This window comes from Podarcis vaucheri, assembly GCF_965113315.1.
Source record: "Podarcis vaucheri genome assembly, chromosome: 2".
Lineage (NCBI taxonomy): Eukaryota > Metazoa > Chordata > Lepidosauria > Squamata > Lacertidae > Podarcis > Podarcis vaucheri.
In genome coordinates this window covers 16,823,139-16,843,395 of record NC_138760.1, presented here as the reverse complement: position 1 = coordinate 16,843,395, position 20,257 = coordinate 16,823,139, and the positions used below count along the sequence as shown (strand labels likewise).

The 20,257-nt window shown below is 46.8% G+C and overlaps 1 protein-coding gene across 3 annotated transcripts in view; it reads right to left on the bottom strand.

Annotated features, from left to right (window-relative positions):
• Positions 1 to 19,611, bottom strand: part of CALCOCO1 (calcium binding and coiled-coil domain 1) — a 46,570-nt gene extending 26,959 nt beyond the window's left edge. Inside the window, exons 1-2 of one of the 3 annotated variants that reach the window (XM_082212488.1) lie at positions 19,505 to 19,611; positions 8,715 to 8,863 (exon numbers count right to left, since the gene is read on the bottom strand). In XM_082212488.1, coding sequence (XP_082068614.1) covers positions 8,715 to 8,855 — 141 coding nt within the window. In that variant the 5' untranslated portion in view covers positions 8,856 to 8,863; positions 19,505 to 19,611. Of the gene's footprint in view, positions 1 to 8,714; positions 8,864 to 19,290; positions 19,452 to 19,476 lie in introns of those variants that run through there. The other 2 variants (XM_082212487.1, XM_082212489.1) reach the window with 2 other exon arrangements.
• Between the last annotated feature and the right edge of the window lie 646 nt (positions 19,612 to 20,257).

The window sequence follows — 20,257 nt, the reverse complement described above, 5'->3', positions numbered from 1 at the left end:
GTCTTCTTCCGCAGTCTCCTTTCCCTGGTCACGAATTCTGCTCGTCATTTCCGCCAATGTCATATAGTCAATCACTTTCATCTGCCATTCTTCCAAGGTGGGTAAATCTTGTGTCTTCCAATACTTTGCGATCAGTATTCTTGCTGCTGTTGTTGCATACATAAAAAAAGTTCTATCCTTTTTTAGCACCAGTTGGCCGACAATGCCCAAGAGAAAGGCCTCTGGTTTCTTAAGAAAGGTATATTTAAATACCTTTTTCATTTCATTATATATCATCTCCCAGAAAACCTTAATCTTCGGGCATGTCCACCAAAGATGATAAAAATTACCTTCAGTTTCCTTACATTTCCAACATTTGTTATCAGGCAAATGGTAAATTTTTGCTAGCTTAACTGGAGTCATGTACCACCTATAGACCATTTTCATCACATTTTCCTTTAAAGCACTACATGCCGTAAATTTAATACCAGTGTTCCACAACCTTTCCCAGTCAGCAGACATAATATTATGACCAATGTCCTTTGCCCACTTAATCATAACTGATTTAACTGTTTCGTCTTGTGTATTCCATTTCAACAGCAAGTTATACATTCTTGACAAATTCTTAGTATTGGGTTCTAACAATTCTGTCTCAAGTTTTGATTTTTCCACCTGGAAGCCAATTTTCCTGTCTTGTTTAAAAACCTCCATTATTTGATAATAGTGGAGCCAATCTTGTACTTTGGGTTTTAATTTTTCATGGCTCTTTAATTTCAGTTTCTCTCCATCCTGTTCTAAGATCTCACAATACTTTGGCCATCCGACCTCCATATTAACTTTCTTGTGGGCCTTAGCCTCTAAGGGTGACAACCATCTAGGGGTTTTGTTTTCCAACAGATCTTTATATCTCATCCAAACATTAAACAACGCTTTCCTTACAATATGATTTTTAAAGGCACTATGCACTTTGATTTTGTCATACCATAGATATGCATGCCAGCCAAATGCATTATTGAAACCTTCTAAGTCCAAGATATCTGTATTCTCGAGGAGCATCCACTCTTTCAGCCAGCAGAATGCTGCTGCTTCATAGTACAATTTTAAGTCCGGCAGGGCAAATCCCCCTCTTTCTTTTGCATCTGTTAAAATTTTATATTTTATTCTGGGCTTTTTGCCCTGCCAGACAAATTTCGCAATGTCTTTCTGCCACCTCTTGAAACAGTCCATCTTGTCAATAATCTGCAAAGTTTGAAATAAAAATAACATTCTAGGCAGTTGTTGTTGTTTAGTCGTTTAGTCGTGTCCGACTCTTCGTGACCCCATGGACCAGAGCACGCCAGGCACTTCTGTCCTCCACTGCCTCCCGCAGTTTGATCAAACTCATGCTAGTAGCTTCAAGAACACCATCCAACCATCTCATTCTCTGTCGTCCCCTTCTCCTTGTGCCCTCCATCTTTCCCAACATCAGGGTCTTTTCCAGGGAGTCCTCTCTTCTCATGAGGTGGCCAAAGTATTGGAGCCTCAGCTTCACGATCTGTCCTTCCAGTGAGCACTCAGGGCTGATTTCCTTCAGAATGGAGAGGTTTGATCTTCTTGCAGTCCATGGGACTCTCAAGAGTCTCCTCCAGCACCATAATTCAAAAGCATCAATTCTTCGGCGATCAGCCTTCTTTATGGTCCAGCTCTCACTTCCATACATCACTACTGGGAAAACCATGGCTTTTACTATACGGACCTTTGTTGGCAAGGTGATGTCTCTGCTTTTTAAGATGTTGTCTAGGTTTGCCATCGCCTTTCTCCCAAGGAGCAGGCGTCTTTTAATTTCGTGACTGCTGTCACCATCTGCACTGATCATGGAGCCCAAGAAAGTAAAATCTCTCACTGCCTCCATTTCTTCCCCATCTATTTGCCAGGAGTTGATGGGCCCAGTGGCCATGATCTTCGTTTTTTTGATGTTGAGCTTCAGACCATATTTTGCGCTCTCCTCTTTCACCCTCATTAAAAGGTTCTTTAATTCCTCTTCACTTTCTGCCATCAAGGTTGTGTCATCTGCATATCTGAGGTTGTTGATATTTCTTCCGGCAATCTTAATTCCGGCTTGGGATTCATCCAGCCCAGCCTTTCGCATGATGAATTCTGCATATAAGTTAAATAAGCAGGGAGACAATATACAGCCTTGCCGTACTCCTTTCCCAATTTGGAACCAATCAGTTGTTCCATATCCAGTTCTAACTGTAGCTTCTTGTCCCACATAGAGATTTCGCAGGAGACAGATGAGGTGATCAGGCACTCCCATTTCTTTAAGAACTTGCCATAGTTTGCTGTGGTCAACACAGTCAAAGGCTTTTGCATAGTCAATGAAGCAGAAGTAGATGTCTTTCTGGAACTCTCTGGCTTTCTCCATAATCCAGCGCATGTTTGCAATTTGGTCTCTGGTTCCTCTGCCTCTTCTAAATCCAGCTTGCACTTCTGGGAGTTCTCGGTCCACATACTGCTTGAGCCTTCCTTGTAGAATTTTAAGCATAACCTTGCTAGCATGTGAAATGAGTGAAATTGTGCGGTAGTTGGAGCATTCTTTGGCACTGCCTTTCTTTGGGATTGGAATGTAGACTGATCTTCTCCAATCCTCTGGCCAATGCTGAGTTTTCCAAACTTGCTGGCATATTGAGTGTAGCACCTTAACAGCATCATCTTTTAAAATTTTAAACAGTTCAGCTGGAATACCATCACTTCCACTGGCCTTGTTATTTGCAGTGCTTTCTAAGGCCCATTTGACTTCACTCTCCAGGATGTCTGGCTCAAGGTCAGCAACCACACTACCTGGGGTGTACGAGACATCCATATCTTTCTGGTATAATTCCTCTGTGTATTCTTGCCACCTCTTCTTGATGTCTTCTGCTTCAGTTAGATCTTTACCACTTTTGTCCTTTATTATGGTAATCTTTGTACGAAATGTTCCTTTCATATTTCCGATTTTCTTGAACAGATCTCTGGTTCTTCCCGTTCTGTTGCTTTCCTCTATTTCTTTGCATTGCTCGTTTAAGAAGGCCTTCTTGTCTCTCCTTGCTGTTCTTTGGAAATCTGCATTCAATTTCCTGTATCTTTCACCATCTCCCTCGCATTTTGCTTGCCTTCTCTCCTCCGCTATTTGTAAGGCCTCGTTGGACAGCCACTTTGCTTTCTTGCATTTCTTTTTCATTGGGATGGTTTTAGTTGCTGCCTCCTGTATAATGTTGCGAGCCTCCATCCATAGTTCTTCAGGCACTCTGTCCAGCAAATCTAAATCCTTAAACCTGTTCCTCACTTCCACTGTGTATTCATAAGGGATTTGGTTTAGATTGTATCTTACCTGTCCAGTGGTTTTTCCTACTTTCTTCAGTTTAAGCTTGAATTTTGCTATAAGGAGCTGATGATCTGAGCCACAGTCAGCTCCAGGTCTTGTTTTTGCTGACTGTATAGAGCTTCTCCATCTTTGGCTGCAGAGAATATAATCAATCTGATTTCGATGTTGCCCATCTGGGGATGTCCATGTGTAGAGTCGTCTCTTGTGTTGTTGGAAAAGCGTGTTTGTGATGACCAGCTTGTTCTCTTGACAGAACTCTATTAGCCTTTGCCCTGCTTCGTTTTGATCTCCAAGGCCAAACTTGCCAGTTGTTCCTTTTATCTCTTGATTCCCTACTTTAGCATTCCAATCCCCTATAATGAGCAGAACATCCTTCTTTGGTGTCACTTCGATAAGGTTTTGTAAGTCTTCATAGAACTGGTCAATTTCAGTTTCTTCAGCACCAGTAGTTGGTGCATAAACTTGGATTACTGTGATGTTAAAAGGTCTGCCTTGGATTCGTATCGAGATCATTCTATCATTTTTGAGACTGCATCCCAGTACAGCTTTCGCCACTCTTTTGTTGACTATGAGGGCCACTCCATTTCTCTTACGGGTTTCTTGCCCACAGTAGTAGATATGGTAGTCATCCGAACTGAATTCGCCCATTCCCGTCCATTTTAGCTCACTGATGCCCAGGATGTCAATATTTATTCTTGCCATCTCATTTTTGACCACATCCAACTTACCCAGGTTCATGGTTCTTACATTCCAGGTTCCTATGCAATATTTTTCTTTACAGCATTGGACTTTCCTTTCGCTTCCATGCATATCCACAACTGAGCGTCCTTTCGGCTTTGGCCCAGCCGCTTCATCAGCTCTGGATCTACTTGTACTTGTCCTCCGCTCTTCCCCAGTAGCATGTTGGACACCTTCTGACCTGAGGGGCTCATCTTCCAGTGTCATAACTTTTATATGCCTGTTGTCTTTGTCCATGGAGTTTTCTTGGCAGGGATACTGGAGTGGCTTGCCGATTCCTACTCCAGGTGGATCACGTTTGGTCAAAACTCTCCACTATGACCTGTTCATCTTGTGTGCCCTGCTCGGCGTAGTTCATAGCTTCTCTGAGTTCTTCAAGCCCCTTCGCCACGGCAAGGCAGTGATCCATGAAGGGGATTCTAGGCAGTACATTCATCTTAATCACTGCAATTCGGCCTAACATTGACAATCTCAAATTTGACCATATTTCTAAATCTTTTTTAATTTCTGACCAACATTTTTCATAATTGTCCTTATACAGATTCAAATTTTTAGATGTTAAATTAACCCCTAGATATTTCACCTTCTTAACCACCGTCAGACCTGTCTCTTCTTGAAACTTATTCTTTTCCATATCTGTTAGGTTTTTCCCTAAGACTTTAGTTTTTTGTTTATTCAATTTAAATCCAGCTACCTGTCCAAATTGTTGGATTATTTCCAACACTCTTTTTGTACTAGTGTTTGGCTCCTGCAAGGTCAAAACAAGGTCATCTGCGAACGCTCTTAACTTATAGTGTTTGGTTCCGACCTTTACACCTTTAACCTGCTGGTCGTCTCTAATCATGTTCAGCAACACCTCCAGGACCGAAATAAAAAGCAATGGGGAAATTGGGCACCCCTGTCGTGTTCCTTTTTCTATCTTAAGTTCCTCAGTTATTACATTATTTACAATCAACTTAGCTTTTTGTTCGGAATATATTGCACCCATACCATTCTCAAATCCTTGTCCTACCCCCATCCCATGAAGATTCTTTTTCATAAAACTCCACGAAATATTGTCAAAGGCTTTCTCCGCATCCACAAATATCAAAACTGCTTTAGTATTTATGTTCACCTCTAACTTTTCCAAAATGTCTATTATATTCCTAACATTGTCTGAGAGGTGTCTTTTTGGGAGAAAGCCTGCTTGGTCTCTGTGAATCTTCTCCATCAATACTCTTTTAAATCTTTTTGCTAAAATGTCTGCAAAAATTTTGTAATCCACATTCAATAACGAAATTGGGCGGTAGTTCTTCAGTTGAGTCTTACACTGTATCTCAATTTTAACTCATGAGCTATTGCTGCAATCTGCTCTAATTGTATATTTTATCTTTATGAACACTGTTTTTATTCTGATATACAAGCTGGTCTTTGGCCATAATAAATTATATCTATCTATCTATCTATCTATCTATCCCAGGCTTTCCTGCCCCCCCCAAAAAAAATTTAGTTTGAGTTGGGAAGCCATTTCTCCAGTACTGTTGGGGGCAGGAAGGAAGGAAGAATACTGACTTGGGTCCCTGAATTTCAATTTCTAATGAGAGCGGGACAGAAAAGGAAACCCGCAGCCTGCGCCTGCATAAACAGCCCTCCACTGTGCTGCACAAAGGGACTGTGTTCCTCCTTTTCTCTCTCCTCCCTTCCCCTTCCCCCAGGGACCACACTGGATGGACGCTGGGTCTTAAGACATGGAGCAGGGTGGAAGGGAAGAAATGGCATTTTTAACGCTCCCCTGTATATAGAACATCCTGTAACAGCAGGCTCAAAGCGGGAGAACGAGAAAATCAACCTCCTACTGTGTTGGTGTTCTATTTACAAAGCTCCCTAAAAAAATAAAATGCAGAAGAGCACTGTGAAAATGAGACACCCTCTTCACTGGCAGTCTGAAGTGGTATAGCCCACTCTCCACCTTCAGGACTCTCACATCTCATTCTGCTCTTTGTGCAGACCAGAATTGGCAATTGTGTGCATCAACAGTGCAGTCAAGGCCCTCTCTGAGTGAGGATCCACGAAACCAGGGTTCGAATCCTTACCTGGCCATAGAGCTCACTGGGTGACCTTGGGTCAATGACAGCCTATCAGGCTTGTTCACCTCGCAGGGTTGTTGTGGGGATGGAGCGGGGGAGAGCAGGATATGCCGCCTCAAGCTCTTTGGAGAAAAGGGTGGCATATATAAAGGCAATAAAGCAACAGCTGAGGGAAATGAGAACTGTCAGGGAACTGACATCGGAGCCAGAGGCGGAGGGAAGGCTCTCAACTGATGCTGGAGAGGGACCCAGCAGGGAGAGAGGCAGCTCATCAGCTGGGGAAGGAAATCAGCGCAACACCAGGGATAAAGGGGGGGCAGATGGGGGAATCGGCGAGAGGGCTCCAGGACTCTTCGCTGGACACCAGCGGGGAGAGCATGGGTCCTCCGCTACCCACACCCTCCCTGCGCAGAAGACTTCCGCGCAGGGAGAGTAGGAGGAGACTTGGCGTCAAACAGCTTTTATGCTGGAAAAGGTTTAAGAAACGCCCACTGACGGATTCTGCTAGCGACTGAGGCAGCCACGAAGTGAAGGGCTGTCCAGACAGGAAAGGTTTAACAAGCCAACTTAGCCAGGAGTGGCGGTAACTTACGCACGAGCAACCCATATTCATCACAAGAACATACCACATTTTTTCGCTCTGTAAGACGCACCTAGTTTTTGGAGGAGGAAAAGAAGAAAAAAAAAATATTCTGAATCCCAGAAGCCAGAACAGCAAGAGGGATCTGGCTTCTGGGATAGCCTCTTGCTGTCCCGACTTATGGGATAGCCGCGCGCAGCTTCTCCCAGGCAGGGGGATGAAGGCTCCCCCTGCCCGGAAGAGGCTGCTCAGGGCTAAGCCAGAAGCCAGGACAGCAAGTGGGATCGCTGCGCAGCAATCCCGCTTGCTGTCCTGGTTTATGGGATAGCCACACACAGCCTCTCCCGGGCAGCGGGAGGAAGGCTCCCTCAAGAGCCGTGCTCCCTTTAAAGAGCCGCGTGGAGCGTGTGTGAGGCTCTTGGGGGCTTTTCCCCCTTCTCCCTCCTCGGGGAAAAGCCCCCAAGAGCCGCACACACGCTCCACGCGGCTCTTTAAAGGGAGTGCTGAGCAGAGCCTCCTGCCTGCATTCGCTCCATAAGACGCACACACATTTCCCCTTACTTTTTAGGAGGGGGAAAGTGCGTCTTATAGAGCGAAAAATACGGTATGTGTCCTGTGTTCGAAATTAGCCAGGTGCCAGGCACATTTCACACCTAGCTTCCAACCACTTATGACCAAGTAAAGATGCCTGACACCTCCACTGTCTGGAGAGGCATGCCTGGGGATCATTGAATCTGGACTGTTTTCACACGCTAATACCCCATCCTGTAGAATTCTATCTGTTATATTTTGTCTGCACAACCGGAATGAATTTCTGGAACAAAAATGCTTCTTTCCTGTGCAGACTGAGCAGGAGCAGTGAACAACTGTTGCAGTTTGTATGTCACCAAAAATGTATAAGTACAAATATCAGCTGAAAATGTGAAGAAAAGGAAGGCACTTTTTACCATACATTGGTACCTCGGGTTACATATGCTTCAGGTTACAGACTCCGCTAACCCAGAAATAGTGCTTCAGGTTAAGAACTTTGCTTCAGGATGAGAACAGAAATTGTGCTCCGGCGGCACGGCAGCAGCAGGAGGCCCCATTAGCTAAAGTGGTGCTTCAGGTTAAGAACAGTTTCAGGTTAAGAACGGACCCCCAGAATGAATTAAGTACTTAACCCAAGGTACCACTGTATTGTTATAATTTTACAGTTGTAAAATCAAATCAAAATTATTTCAAAAAATAAAATAAAAATTCTTGCCATTTGTCTTAGCTTACCCCACCTCACAATTGTGAAGAACATTCTTATGTTATGAATGGACCATGTCACCATTAAGAAAAAGAAGTCGGAATAGGCCAATAGATATTTGGATTATCCCTGGATCAAGTGCCTTTTCTTCTTCAAGTTCTCAAAGCTCTTAACCTAGCTCAAGTTTGTCATCTGAATTAGCCAGGTGTTTAACTGAGACTCAATCACAGTCAGTCCATCATTTGAAAAAACAAGACTTTAGAGCCATCTTGCCCCCAAAGGGCAACTAGACTTTCCGTTTTGGTGACTGTAACCTTGGTTTAAGGAGCCATTTGGCGCCTAGCTTATACAGTGGTGCCTCGCAAGACGAAAAGAATCCGTTCTGTGATTCTCTTCGTCTAGCGGATTTTTTTTGTCTTGTGAAGCAAGCCCATTGAAGGATTAGCGGATTAGCGCTATTAGCGTTATTAGTGGCTTTTAGCTGCTTTTAGCGGCTTATCTGCTGATCGGATCAGCTGATAAGCGGCTTAGCGGCTTAGAAAAAGGGGGGGAAAGGGGAAAAAAACCAGCAGGAACTCGCAAGACATTTTCGTCTTGTGAAGCAAGCCCATAGGAGATTCGTTTTGCGAAGTACCTCCAAAACGGAAAACTCTTTCGTCTAGGGAGTTTTCCGTCTTGCGAGGCATTCGTCTTGCAGGGCACCACTGTATATCTGAGTTTCTAACACTGCCGTGTGTCCCACTTTCCCTCCCCCCAACTCCCCAGCTGAAATACCTTAAATATCCCAATCCAGTCTCTGGCGGACGGCTTCATGCCAGGCGGCAGGCTGTAGTGACACTCCACCTTGGTGTGGGGCACGTAGCTCGAGGTCACATTCAGAAAAGCCACGCCAGGTTGGGACTGTACTTCTTCCATCTTGGCGGCTGTGAGGCAAATGAGGGTGGTTAGTGGGGGAAGGAAGCCCACAAAATTGTAGAGTTGGAGGGGACCCCAGGGGTCATCTAGTACAACCCCCTGCAAGGCATGAATCTGAACTAGCTCCATAGGCATGGACACCCCACCCACCAAACATCTGGACATTTCATCAGGCTTCTCTTCCCCACTGTTGAAATCGAGATTATAAGCTCAGTGGGGCAGGGGCCAGTCTTTTTTCTTTTTAGGGCGGTGGGGTGGAAAGTTGTCTTCCACAACAGAAATATCTGCCCAGCTTGGGGGGGGGGACATCGAGGCCGCAACCTTTATGGGAGTACGCTGCATTGAATAATATGGAATTTATTCCTGAGATGTGGGGGGCACTGTGGTCTAAACCACTAAGCCTAGGGCTTGCCGATCGGAAGGTCGGTGGTTCGAATCCCAGTGACGGGGTGAGCTCCCATTGCTCGGTCCCAGCTCCTGCCAACCTAGAAGTTTGAAAGCACGTCAAAGTGCAAGTAGATAAATAGGTACCGCTCCAGCAGTAAACGGCGTTTCCGTGCACTGCTCTGGTTTCGCCAGAAGCGGCTTAATCATGCTGGCCATGTGACCCGGAAAAAATATCTGCGGAGAATCGTCGGCTTCCTCGGCCAGTAAAGCGAGATGAGCGCCGCAACCCCAGAGTCGTTTGCGACTGGACTTAACTGTCAGGGGTCTTTTACCTTTACAGTTGTACCTTGGATCCCAATCGCCTTACATGTCAAATGTTTTGGCTCCTGAATGCCGCAAACCCAGAAGTGAGTGTTCCAGTTTGCGAATGTTCTTTGGAACCCGAATGTCTGACACAGCTTCCAATTGGCTGCGGGAGCTTCCTGCAGCCAATCACAAGCCGCGTCTTGGTGTCCGAATGTTTTGGAAGTCAATCCAACTTCCGGAACGGATTTCCATTCAACATCCGAGGTACGATTGTAATAATAAACAGGATTGCACTATGCTTTGGATGCAAACTTCTCAGCACAGTTTCGGTTTCCACATCTGGATGATGTGATTGCATCAGGCACGCAGCTCTGGCCTGACCTTGTTATCCTCTCCTACCCCAACAAATTACAAATTCCGTGGCTCAAAATAAGACTGCAGTGCAATTATCTGCTTATTATGCATGTGTGCTTAATCCCATGTACTTCAGAAGTGGGGAACTATTTCCCGTCTGAGGGCCACATTCTGGGCAATCTTTCAAGGGCCAAATATCACTGGTGGGAGGGATCAAGGGCAAAAAAGACCCGTGTCCCTATTTTCCAAGGACAGTCCCAGATTTACAGAAGCCGTCCTGGTTTCCAGTTCGATCCTGGAATGTCCCGCTTTCCCTAAGGACGTCCCTATTTTCATCAGAGAAATGTTGGAGGGTCTGGAGTTATGCTACCCCCGAGCCAAGAAGAAACTATACAACTTTTAGAAGACATCTGAAGGCAGCCCTGTATAGGGAAGTTTAAAAAAAAATGCTTAATGTTATATTATATCTGAATATATTTTGGAAGCTGCCCAGAGTGGCCAGGGCAACCCAGTCAGATGGGTGGGGTATAAATAGTAAAATGATGATAACGATGGAATAGGATATCCCTACTTTCATCAGATAAATATTGGAGAGTATGCAAAAGCAGGTGAGGAATGAACACGAATTTCACCTTTGTAAAGTAGGCTAGATTCTGCACATATCTCTCTAACCTCCCACCCAGGCAAACAAGAACTCATTCCGGCAGTCAAAGCACTCAAGGAAGTTTGTGAAGCATGGCCTGGTGAGAGTTTTAAGGGCCAGATAGCGAACCCTGGAGGGCCACATTCTGGGCCCAGGCCTGAGGTCCCTCACCCCTGACGCATTTCATTCCCAATCCAATAACTGGGTTTTGTGTTTTTGTTCTGCGCAACTAGGAAACTTTCAGCAAAATGTTGCCTTCAGGCAGGAAGGGGAAATGTAAAGATGCAATGGGCAGTGGGGGATGCATTTGCAGAGCAGCGTTGATAGAGATCACGAGGAAAGGTCAGAGCTACGCAGGACACAGAAATATCACCCCCTCGATCTTTTGCAGATTGTATTTCCACAACTACGAGGACCTATTCATTATAAAGTGTCACAACTGATTTATACCGCTGCATTGCAGTGTGTGTGTGTGGCAAATCTCTGCTCCAAGGAGCTTACAGTCTGCCCTGAGACAATGAGGAAAGTCAACAGAGGGAGAGGAGAGGCAAAGTTAAAGAGTGAATGAATGTGATTCAGCGCCATTGTGTATAAGGCGTTGTTTCAGTAGGGCTAATGGGTTAAGTTAAGGACATGGCAGAAAATCATAGAGTTGGAAGGGACTCAGGATCAGTGCAGGAATATGCAGCTATGAGGCTTCAAGGGGTGGTGGCAGTGGGGAATTTGGTGGGAGAAAGAGAGAGGCGATCATGTGTTGATATTCTGCGAGTGAGGGATTTAGAAAACGAACATGCCTGGAATCCACTTTTTGCATGAGATTCCGGATTATTCACCAACTGTGCCTTGCCAATGCAAGGAATTTTGCTTGTGCAGCACAAATGCCAACGCACCCCCAATCGTGCACGCCACACCCTCCCCAAATTTGCTCTAGAGGGTTGAGGTAACCCCTACAGCAGACTTAGACTGGGGGTGGGGAGGAGAGATGGGTTAATGCCCTGTCAGGCAAGGAGAAATCCTTGCACCAGGAGAACAAGAGACTTAGCGTGAGATTGGATTCCGTCGCTCTGTAAAATCACAGAGGTAGACCAATGTTGGTTACAGGAAATGACACAACCAGGTCATATTCCTGTCCTGAAAACTAATGACAATAACTGTGCAATGCAGAGTTGTGGGAGGGAGTGAACAGCCACACCCAGACAGGTTGGCCACCTTTATCGGTGTTCGTTTGGCATTATTATAATTAAGCGTAACAATGTCTCTGGCACCTTCAGTGGAAAGGGCACATGGCTGCATCCAAATCTTTTATTCACACAACCAATATGATAGGAGGAGGATAAGCTGAGGGAGACATTGCCTCCGAGCCACGCAGCAAGTTTCATTACTGAATGGGCAGAGATTTGAATCAGGATCTCCCACGACAGTTCCCTTCACTGTCAGAGGCAATAGACTTCTGAATACCAATTGCCGAGAAATGTGGAAGTGCTGTTGTGCTGAGGTCCAGCGTGTAGGCTGCCCACAGACTGGCCATTGTGAGGACGGGCTGGTGGAATAGATCGGCCATTGGCCTTATCTAGCAGGGTTTGTATTGTGTTCTTAAGTGGGGCTGGCACCCCTGAGCATAGCTGTCAACTTAAAGATTTGAAAATAAGGGAAGAGCAGCCAAAAAAAGGGATTTTAGTCAACCAGCTGAAATACAAAGTTAAAAGGGACCAGATAATTTGGGAGAGCAGCGCCGGTTTTTAGCCCTTCGTTTCCAGAGGTTGCTGCTCAAGACACCAGCCGATGAAACACTGCAATTAAATAACTACAAGCAGCAACCACTTTTTGCACAAATACGAAGTCCAAGCTACAAAGACGCTGCTGCAGTTCTGTATCTTTTTTCTCGTGCTCCATCTGCAGCTCTCAATTCCATCAGGTGGGGTGGGAGGAAGGGGGGGGGGAAATAGCGCCCGAAGTAAAGCCGCAGATCAGACCATCTATGCTAGTCTACCACTACAAATCTATGGGAGAAGCGCTTGCGGTCCTTCCCTTGTAGCCCTTGGAACACCTGCCCACGCCTACTCCTTCGCCTCCTCCTCTCTCTGAACTGCATTCTCTATGGTTGCCCTCACTCTCCTCTCAAGGCTCCTTAGCAATTCATAGGCCATGCCAGGCTGCCCACGCAGTACGGCCTAACAGGAGCGGGAGCAGCGGCGACAGGCAGAGGTGAGGCCCCAGGCAGAGACACTCAGTTTGACGGCCATGAGGAGGATGGCGGCAGAAAGGCCCAAGGCTCCCGCCAGTCCTGGCGGGGAGGGGCTCCCAGGGGTTGAGGCTGATGAAAGGAGGCCGGAGGGGGGCGGGCCGGGCAGCCAAGAAACACAGTTGGAGCCTCCCTCCTCCCTGGCCGGCAGGGAGAGGAGCTGCTTCCTTTGAAACCCGGGAAATTTAAGGGACATCCATCAATAAGGGACAGCAGCGGGACATGGCACTGGGATAAGGGACTATCCCTCCAAATAAGGGACGCTTGACAGCTATGCCCCTGAATGCGTTGCTCACCAATCCTGCCTATCCCCTACCCTCTTCCAAATCCCCCATCCCCTCACAGCTTGCCCAATCCCAGGATCCCACTGCTGACACCACTCATGGAGAAGGGAACGAAGAGAAAGTCTTTCTCCCCTTCGCCCTGTGCTGATCCCGACAGATGGAAGGGTGCATTTTGAAGGGCACACTTCCTTCTGATGGTGGTGGTGGCAGACAAAGGGGGGAAACTGTTCCCCCTCCTTGGTGACAACGATGCCTGCCTGCTCGCTCTAGATCACCCCCTTCACCTGTTAGCTTGCTTGCTCAGCTGGGATGCCTGATTTCTCGGACCCCAGACTTCCCTCACCCTGCTGTGCATGCATGCAAACAAGTACAGAATGCCCTCCCATAAGATGTCAAAGAGACGAGTAACTATAACCTTTATAAGACATCTGAAGTGGTACCTTGGGTTAAGAACTTAATTCGTTCTGGACGTCCGTTCTTAACCTGAAACTGTTCTTAACCTGAAGCACTACTTTAGCTAATGGGGCCTCCCACTGCTGCTGCCACGCCGCCGCACGATTTCTGTTCTCATCCTGAAGCAAAGTTCTTAACCCGAGGTAATATTTCTGGGTTAGCGGACTCTGTAACCTGAAGCATATGTAACCCGAGGTACCACTGTATATGGAAGCTTTTTAACATGTAATGTTTTGTTGTGTTTTCATATACAGTGGACGCTCGATTGCGAACGTAATCCATGGGGGAGGCACGTTTGCAAACCGCAGCGTGCATCTGTGCACGCGCTGGTTCCGATTTGGCACTTCTGCACATGCGCAGAGAGCAATTTAGCGTTTCTGTGCATGCGTGACCGCCAATACTCGGAAGTAACCCATTCCAATACTTCCGGGTTTCAGCGCATTCGTAACCTGAAAAAACGCAACCTGAATCTTCTGTAATCCGAGGTATGGCTGTACAGTGGTACCCTGGGTTACAGACGCTTCAGGTTACATACGCTTCAGGTTACAGACTCCGCTAACCCAGAAAGAGTACCTCAGGTTAAGAACTTTGCTTCAGGATGAGAACAGAAATCGTGTGGCGGAGGTGCAGCGGCAACAGGAGGACCCATTAGCTAAAGTGGTACGTCAGGTTAAGAACAGTTTCAGGTTCAGAACGGACCTCCAGAATGAATTAAGTTCTTAACCTGAGGTACCACTGTACTGTATGTTGGAAGCTGCCCAGAGTGGCTGGGGCGACCCAGTCAGATGGACGGGACATTATTATTATTATTATTATTATTATTATTATTATTATTATTATTAATGCGGGTGGTGGCGGCAACAACCAAGGGAACACGAGAAAGCCAGCCTGGGCCACTCATTTTTCCTCTGCTTACTGGAGCCGCTGGCCTGCTTGTTTTGCTCAAACGCTCCATTTCATCTTACAAAAATGCTATATAATATTATGTAATAGGGAGATAGGTCTCCACTGCTTCACATAGATTTGCTGCACTTCCATTGTCAAGTGGGTGGGGCACGGCTGAAAAGGCTTTTGGCAGTAAAGAAATTAAGAGTTCAGGTTTTGCCAGTGCTGCCCATAACTGGAACTGAAAGACCAGCGACGGAGGTGAGAACGATTTGCTGGTGTTCTCCATGAAGTTTTTTCCCCAGCCCCTGGTAGCAGTGCCATGGCATATAGCTGGGAAAGCCAAGAGACTAGAAACTAGTATAGACTTGGCTTAGAGATGAGTAAGAATTCGGACACTCACTGATTTCATTGGACCCAGTAGTCTTCAAATTGTGTTGTGAGGAGAAATTCAGGGGTTCCTTAACAGCTCACTGCGGGCTCCTCACTCAAAACACCAACAGAGGTGACCAAATTTCCTTGAAAGACAGTTTACCCACTACTATTTGTGTCCCCTGTAGCCACTCTTGGTGTGGGGCAACAGCTAGACCCAACAGGCCCAGTTGGCACTGCATATAAATTTACTGGGCGACTGGCACGCATCCCAGAATGCATTGCAATACTAATTGGTTCTGTGGCAAATGTACAGTATAGGATTTCCTTAGCACAGAAGTCAACAGATGAAAAATTCCCTGCAGAGTGTTTGAAAACCACCGACTTAACCTAAAGAATCGAGGAACTGGAGATTTCTTTCTTGTGTGGGCCACTGGCAGACAGCACTCTCTTTAGTTTCGCCCAGAGCACAGCATATATAAAGGACTGCTCCTACAATATGAGCCTGTTCTATATGTATTTATTTTAGAACACTAATATTTCCCGCATCATAGACCTGAGAGGCTCTCAAAGAGGCTCACAGAAGATTCTCAGAATAAAAACAACATTCATGTCCGGTTTCAGCAACAGAAATAACACGGCGTCCCTAGGGTGCCCAGATTATTTCGCTGGCATTTCCTGCCCTCATCCGTGGTCTTCCCAGGTGTTAACTATTGGCCTCTGCCTACAAGGGAGCAGATCCCACTGACAAACTGGGCTGCTGGAACTCACTGGGCGCATGGTAGAGGTCATTATAAGAGTCCCCTTATATGCATCCTCAGGGTCAACATATGAACATCAAAAGTCAGGTGGGAGATAACAAGATTAAGGTCTTTATTGATTGTGGTGTTGCATATTTGGGACGTTTCCCCCAGAAAAGCTTATCTGGTACCCAAACTGATGTTGCTACTAGGCAAGAGACATTTGCTTATTTGCCCAGACATTCCAACTTTTTCTTTTTTCTTTAATGGGATGGCTTTTCTAGAGTTTTGTCATCTGGCTATGGCCTGCTGGTTTTGTGACTTTACTGGTCTTGTTTATTTATTTTGATTTGAATTTGCTGCACTAGAGAAAATGCGTTTTACTGGGGACCTCAAGCTTATACATTTATAAAAACAAAACATACAGTGGTGCCTCGCAAGACGAAATTAATTCGTTCCGCGAGTTTTTTCGTCTAGCGAATTTTTCGTCTTGCGAAGCACGGTGTCGGAAAAGTTTTGGAAAGGCTTCAAAAACCTCACCAAAACCCCCCAAAAAGGCTACCACACCACGTTCTATGAGTTGCTCCTCGAAGTCAAGTGGCAACTGTATTAACGGTGTTAAGAAAAAGGAAACAAACTTGCAAGACGTTTTTGTCTTGCGAAGCAAGCCCATAGGGAAATTTGTCTTGCGAAGCAGCTCAAAAACCACAAAACCCTTTCGTCTAGCGAGTTTTTCGTCTTGCGAGGCATTCGTCTTGCGGGGCACCACTGTAACAATAAAGACCAGCTGCAAAGCGGCTAAACAGAGACCCAGGCTCATAGCATTGTAAATTTGAAGGCAGGGTGAAAAGAATTATTTGTCATCAAGGTAAGGCATCAGTCATCTACGGTGGAATGTAGTCCAGATACCAGCACTCTTGACTTTTACCATATACAGCAATTATTATTAACTTTGGCCTTGAGACAATGCAAGGAACTGATTTGTTTCCTAATGATATAACCATATCTGATACTTCTCTGCTCCCTTGCCTGCAAATCTTGGAGCCTGCCCAGACTAGTAATGAAGAGGTCTCATGTGAAACTTTGGCATGCTGCAGCACTGAGTATTTTTTAAAAAAATGAAAAGTTTCTAGTCTTCATGGTAGCACAATAGCTTTTTTAGAAAGAGGAGGGTTTCGTTTCCGAGCACAATTCAAAGTGTTGGTGCTGACCTTTAAAGCCCTAAACGGCCTCGGTCCAGTATACCTGAAGGAGCGTCTCCACCCCCATCATTCTGCCCGGACACTGAGATCCAGCGCCGAGGGCCTTCTGGCGGTTCCCTCATTGCGAGAAGCAAAGCTACAGGGAACCAGGCAGAGGGCCTTCTCGGTAGTGGCGCCCGCCCTGTGGAACACCCTTCCAGCAGATGTCAAGGTGATAAACAACTACCTGACATTCAGGAGACATCTTAAGGCAGCCCTGTTCAGGGAAGTTTTTAATGTGTGATATTTTATTGTATTTTTGGTTTTTATGGAAGCCGCCCAGAGTGGCTGGGGAGGCCCAGCCAGATGGGCGGGGTATAAATAATAATTTATTATTATTATTATTATTATTATTATTATTATTATTATTATTATTATTATTGTCACCCCAAACTTTGCACAAATATGGGTGATATTCAACTGAATGGTTGTGCTAGCACAATGGGATGGAAGAGGGAATGCGGAGTGATATGAACGTTGCTGTCACCCGGCAAGGGCAAAGCAATTCTTAGATTCTTATTAGCGTAACTTAAGGATCAAATAACCAAGTTCTATGTTGCTGCTGGAGTAGCAGGCGTGTTGCACAGGGATGGGAGTGCACAGCACAGATCTCTTGGCTGGGTGCTTGCAAGCGCATGAAACGGACCCTTGACAATTACTTTAACACATACAAACATATCGTTTAGTGCACAGAAACCTAACAGCAGCCCTGCTGGAAAAGACCAAAGGCTTATCTAGTTCCTCATCTCGTTTCTCACAGGGGCACATGGGAAGTCCATACAGCAGAGCAGGAGAGAAATAGCCCTATGACGACCGTGACCAGACTGCCAGAGTTACCCTCCATGAATATGTGAAGAAGTACATCCTTTTGTCTGTTTGGCTGTCCCACCTCTCAGCTTCCTTGGATGACCCCAGGTAGTGTGTACATTAGAGTAAAGGTAAAGGTAAAGGGACCCCTGACCATTAGGTCCAGTCGTGGCCGACTCTGGGGTTGCGGCGCTCATCTCGCTTTATTGGCCGAGGGAGCCGGCGTACAGTTTCCGGGTCATGTGGCCAGCATGACTAAGCCGCTTCTGGCGAACCAGAGCAGCGCACAGAAACACCATTTACCTTCCTGCCAGAGCGGTACCTATTTATCTATTTGCACTTTGACGTGCTTTCGAACTGCTAGGTTGGCAGGAGCTGGGACAGAGCAACAGGAGCTCACCCCGTTGTGGGGATTCGAACTGCTGACCTTCTGATCGGCAAGCCCTAGGCTCCATGGTTTAACCCACAGTGCCACCCGCGTCCCTTTGTACATTAGAGAGAGAGAGAGAGAGAATGGGGGGGGGGACGGACACATTTTCTCTATATACTTTCCACACACCATACGTAATTTGATCAACCTCACCAATCCACTTTTTCTCAGATCGATTCTAAATAGGCCTTCCAACCTTTCTCAGTAGCGGAAGCCTGTGATGAAACCTTGTCACACGAGATGCTTTCGGATCTACACAACAAGTCAAGGCAACAAGCTTATCCCAATATGCCCCATGACCCAGGCAGAGTCCCGGCCAAACCACATGGGTAATGAATGCCTGGCAGCTCCCAGCACTTTTGGCCAAATTCCCTTCTCCCGGAGCATCTGGGTGGTGCTTTTGCAAGAGGAGCACCAATCAGAGCCCAGCAGAGAGCCCAGACATGTCTGTGCAGGGCACAGCAAAACAAACCAGCAATCAGATCTCTCCATCTAACAGGCAGAAGCGTGGGAAGGCTCTAGGAGAAGCCTAGAGGACCTGGCTGGCCTGCTGCAAGGCTTACGCAAGAGGAGCCCATCCTCCTCCTTTACAAGGGGATGGTGAAATGGCTTGCCATTTGGAGTGCTCAATCCCCACCTTGTTTCGGGAAAGGCTATTATGACTCTCCTGTAAAAGCGTCCTCCTAGCAGGCGTCAGGGTTGGGAGTCCTGCGGCTGGAAGCCAAACAAAGTGAAACTTTGTTTTCAAGAAACCAGAAGTCCCAGGCTGTCTTCAAATAAACACAAGCCTCTCGCGCAGCGGACCTCGCATCTCATTCGCAGTTAATACATTTTCTGGGAGGCCCCAGGACAGGAATAATATCCAAGACAGAGAGAGTAATAAGAAGAACAGAGGGGAGGGAGGCATGGCAGGCATAGAATATCCCAGGCCTATTAAGTATGGAGGCAGGAGGGCTTGGGCTGTCTCCAAACTGAGAGATTCTGGAGGCTTGTGTGTGCAAAGAGGGGGGTGGAAGAAAGAAAGAAAGAAAGAAAGAAAGAAAGAAAGAAAAGTAAAAGTAGCCAGGAAAGACCTTAGCATCTGGTACAGGGGTTCAGAGATTCCCTTGGTCTTTTTCCCCCATCACCACCTCAACCCTTTGTGCCGCAAGCTCAGGATTAAAGGCCCGTTGGATCCTTTCTTGCCTTCCCCAGCCCTCCCCAGATTCATTTCAGCGACGAAGGAGTGGAAATCAATGCAAACGACTCCTTTGACTGCGGGGGAGGCAAGTCACTCCCCCTCTTTGCTTACATATTGTTTTGCTCACAGCATTCGCAGGAAGTGTGGTGGGGGGGTTAAAAAGCTCCTGGAATAGAGGATTGCGCCCCACTGCACCCCGAGTCCGTTTGAGCCATCCGCTTTCCGAGCAGCAAAGGAAAGGCGAGGAGGAGAGAAAGTAGCCACGTCCCCCTCCCCGATCCCGAAGACGTCTCTTACCCAGAGAGCAACCAGCTGTTCCACTAACCTTTTAGCAACAACAATAACAGCCTTCAAGCCAGCTGGGGAGGCGGAGGCAGGCGAGGCTCGCAGCGCTGCTGGGAATTGTAGTCCTCGCCGCCTGCTCGCAAATGGGCAGGAGCGCAGCGCAGAGACTGCATCTCCCAAAGAGCCGCGCGAGGCAGGGGAGGCCGCTAAGGATTGTGGGCTTCGTAGTCCCAAGGCTCGGAGAACCAAGGGGAGGATGGGGCCCCGGGGACTCCAAGTTCCAGGGAGCAGCATTGGCTGGGGGGAACACGGGCGCAGTTTGCTGGAAGGAGATAATGCAGAAGGGGGCACAAGTTGCCCTAGAGAGGGATCCTGAGGAGGTTTTGTGGAGTAAAGGGCCCCGCTTCTGGCCTGGGTGCTTTAAGAACATTGCAAGCAGTTTACACGCGGGTTCGTGGGGGGCAATTGCACGGATGGAAAAGAGACGTGGAAGCACAACGATGGAGCACAGATAGCAAGGGATAAGCGGAGGGACGCGTGCAAAAAATGTGCAGCTCCATGTATACATACACATACACCCCCGACATGCACATGGAGAGTTTATACATGCAGTCAAAGATGAAAGGGAGTAGCTGGTTTGCAGCCGCATCCACAAAAACAAATGCGCGTGCACCCGCAGGTGTGCGAAACTCTATAGAGAGGCATTCTCAAATACCGCCCAAAACCCGCAGAGAGCGAAATCGTGCACAGGAAGTCGGTGTCATGTGTGATGAGTCATCGCCAGAGCCAAACT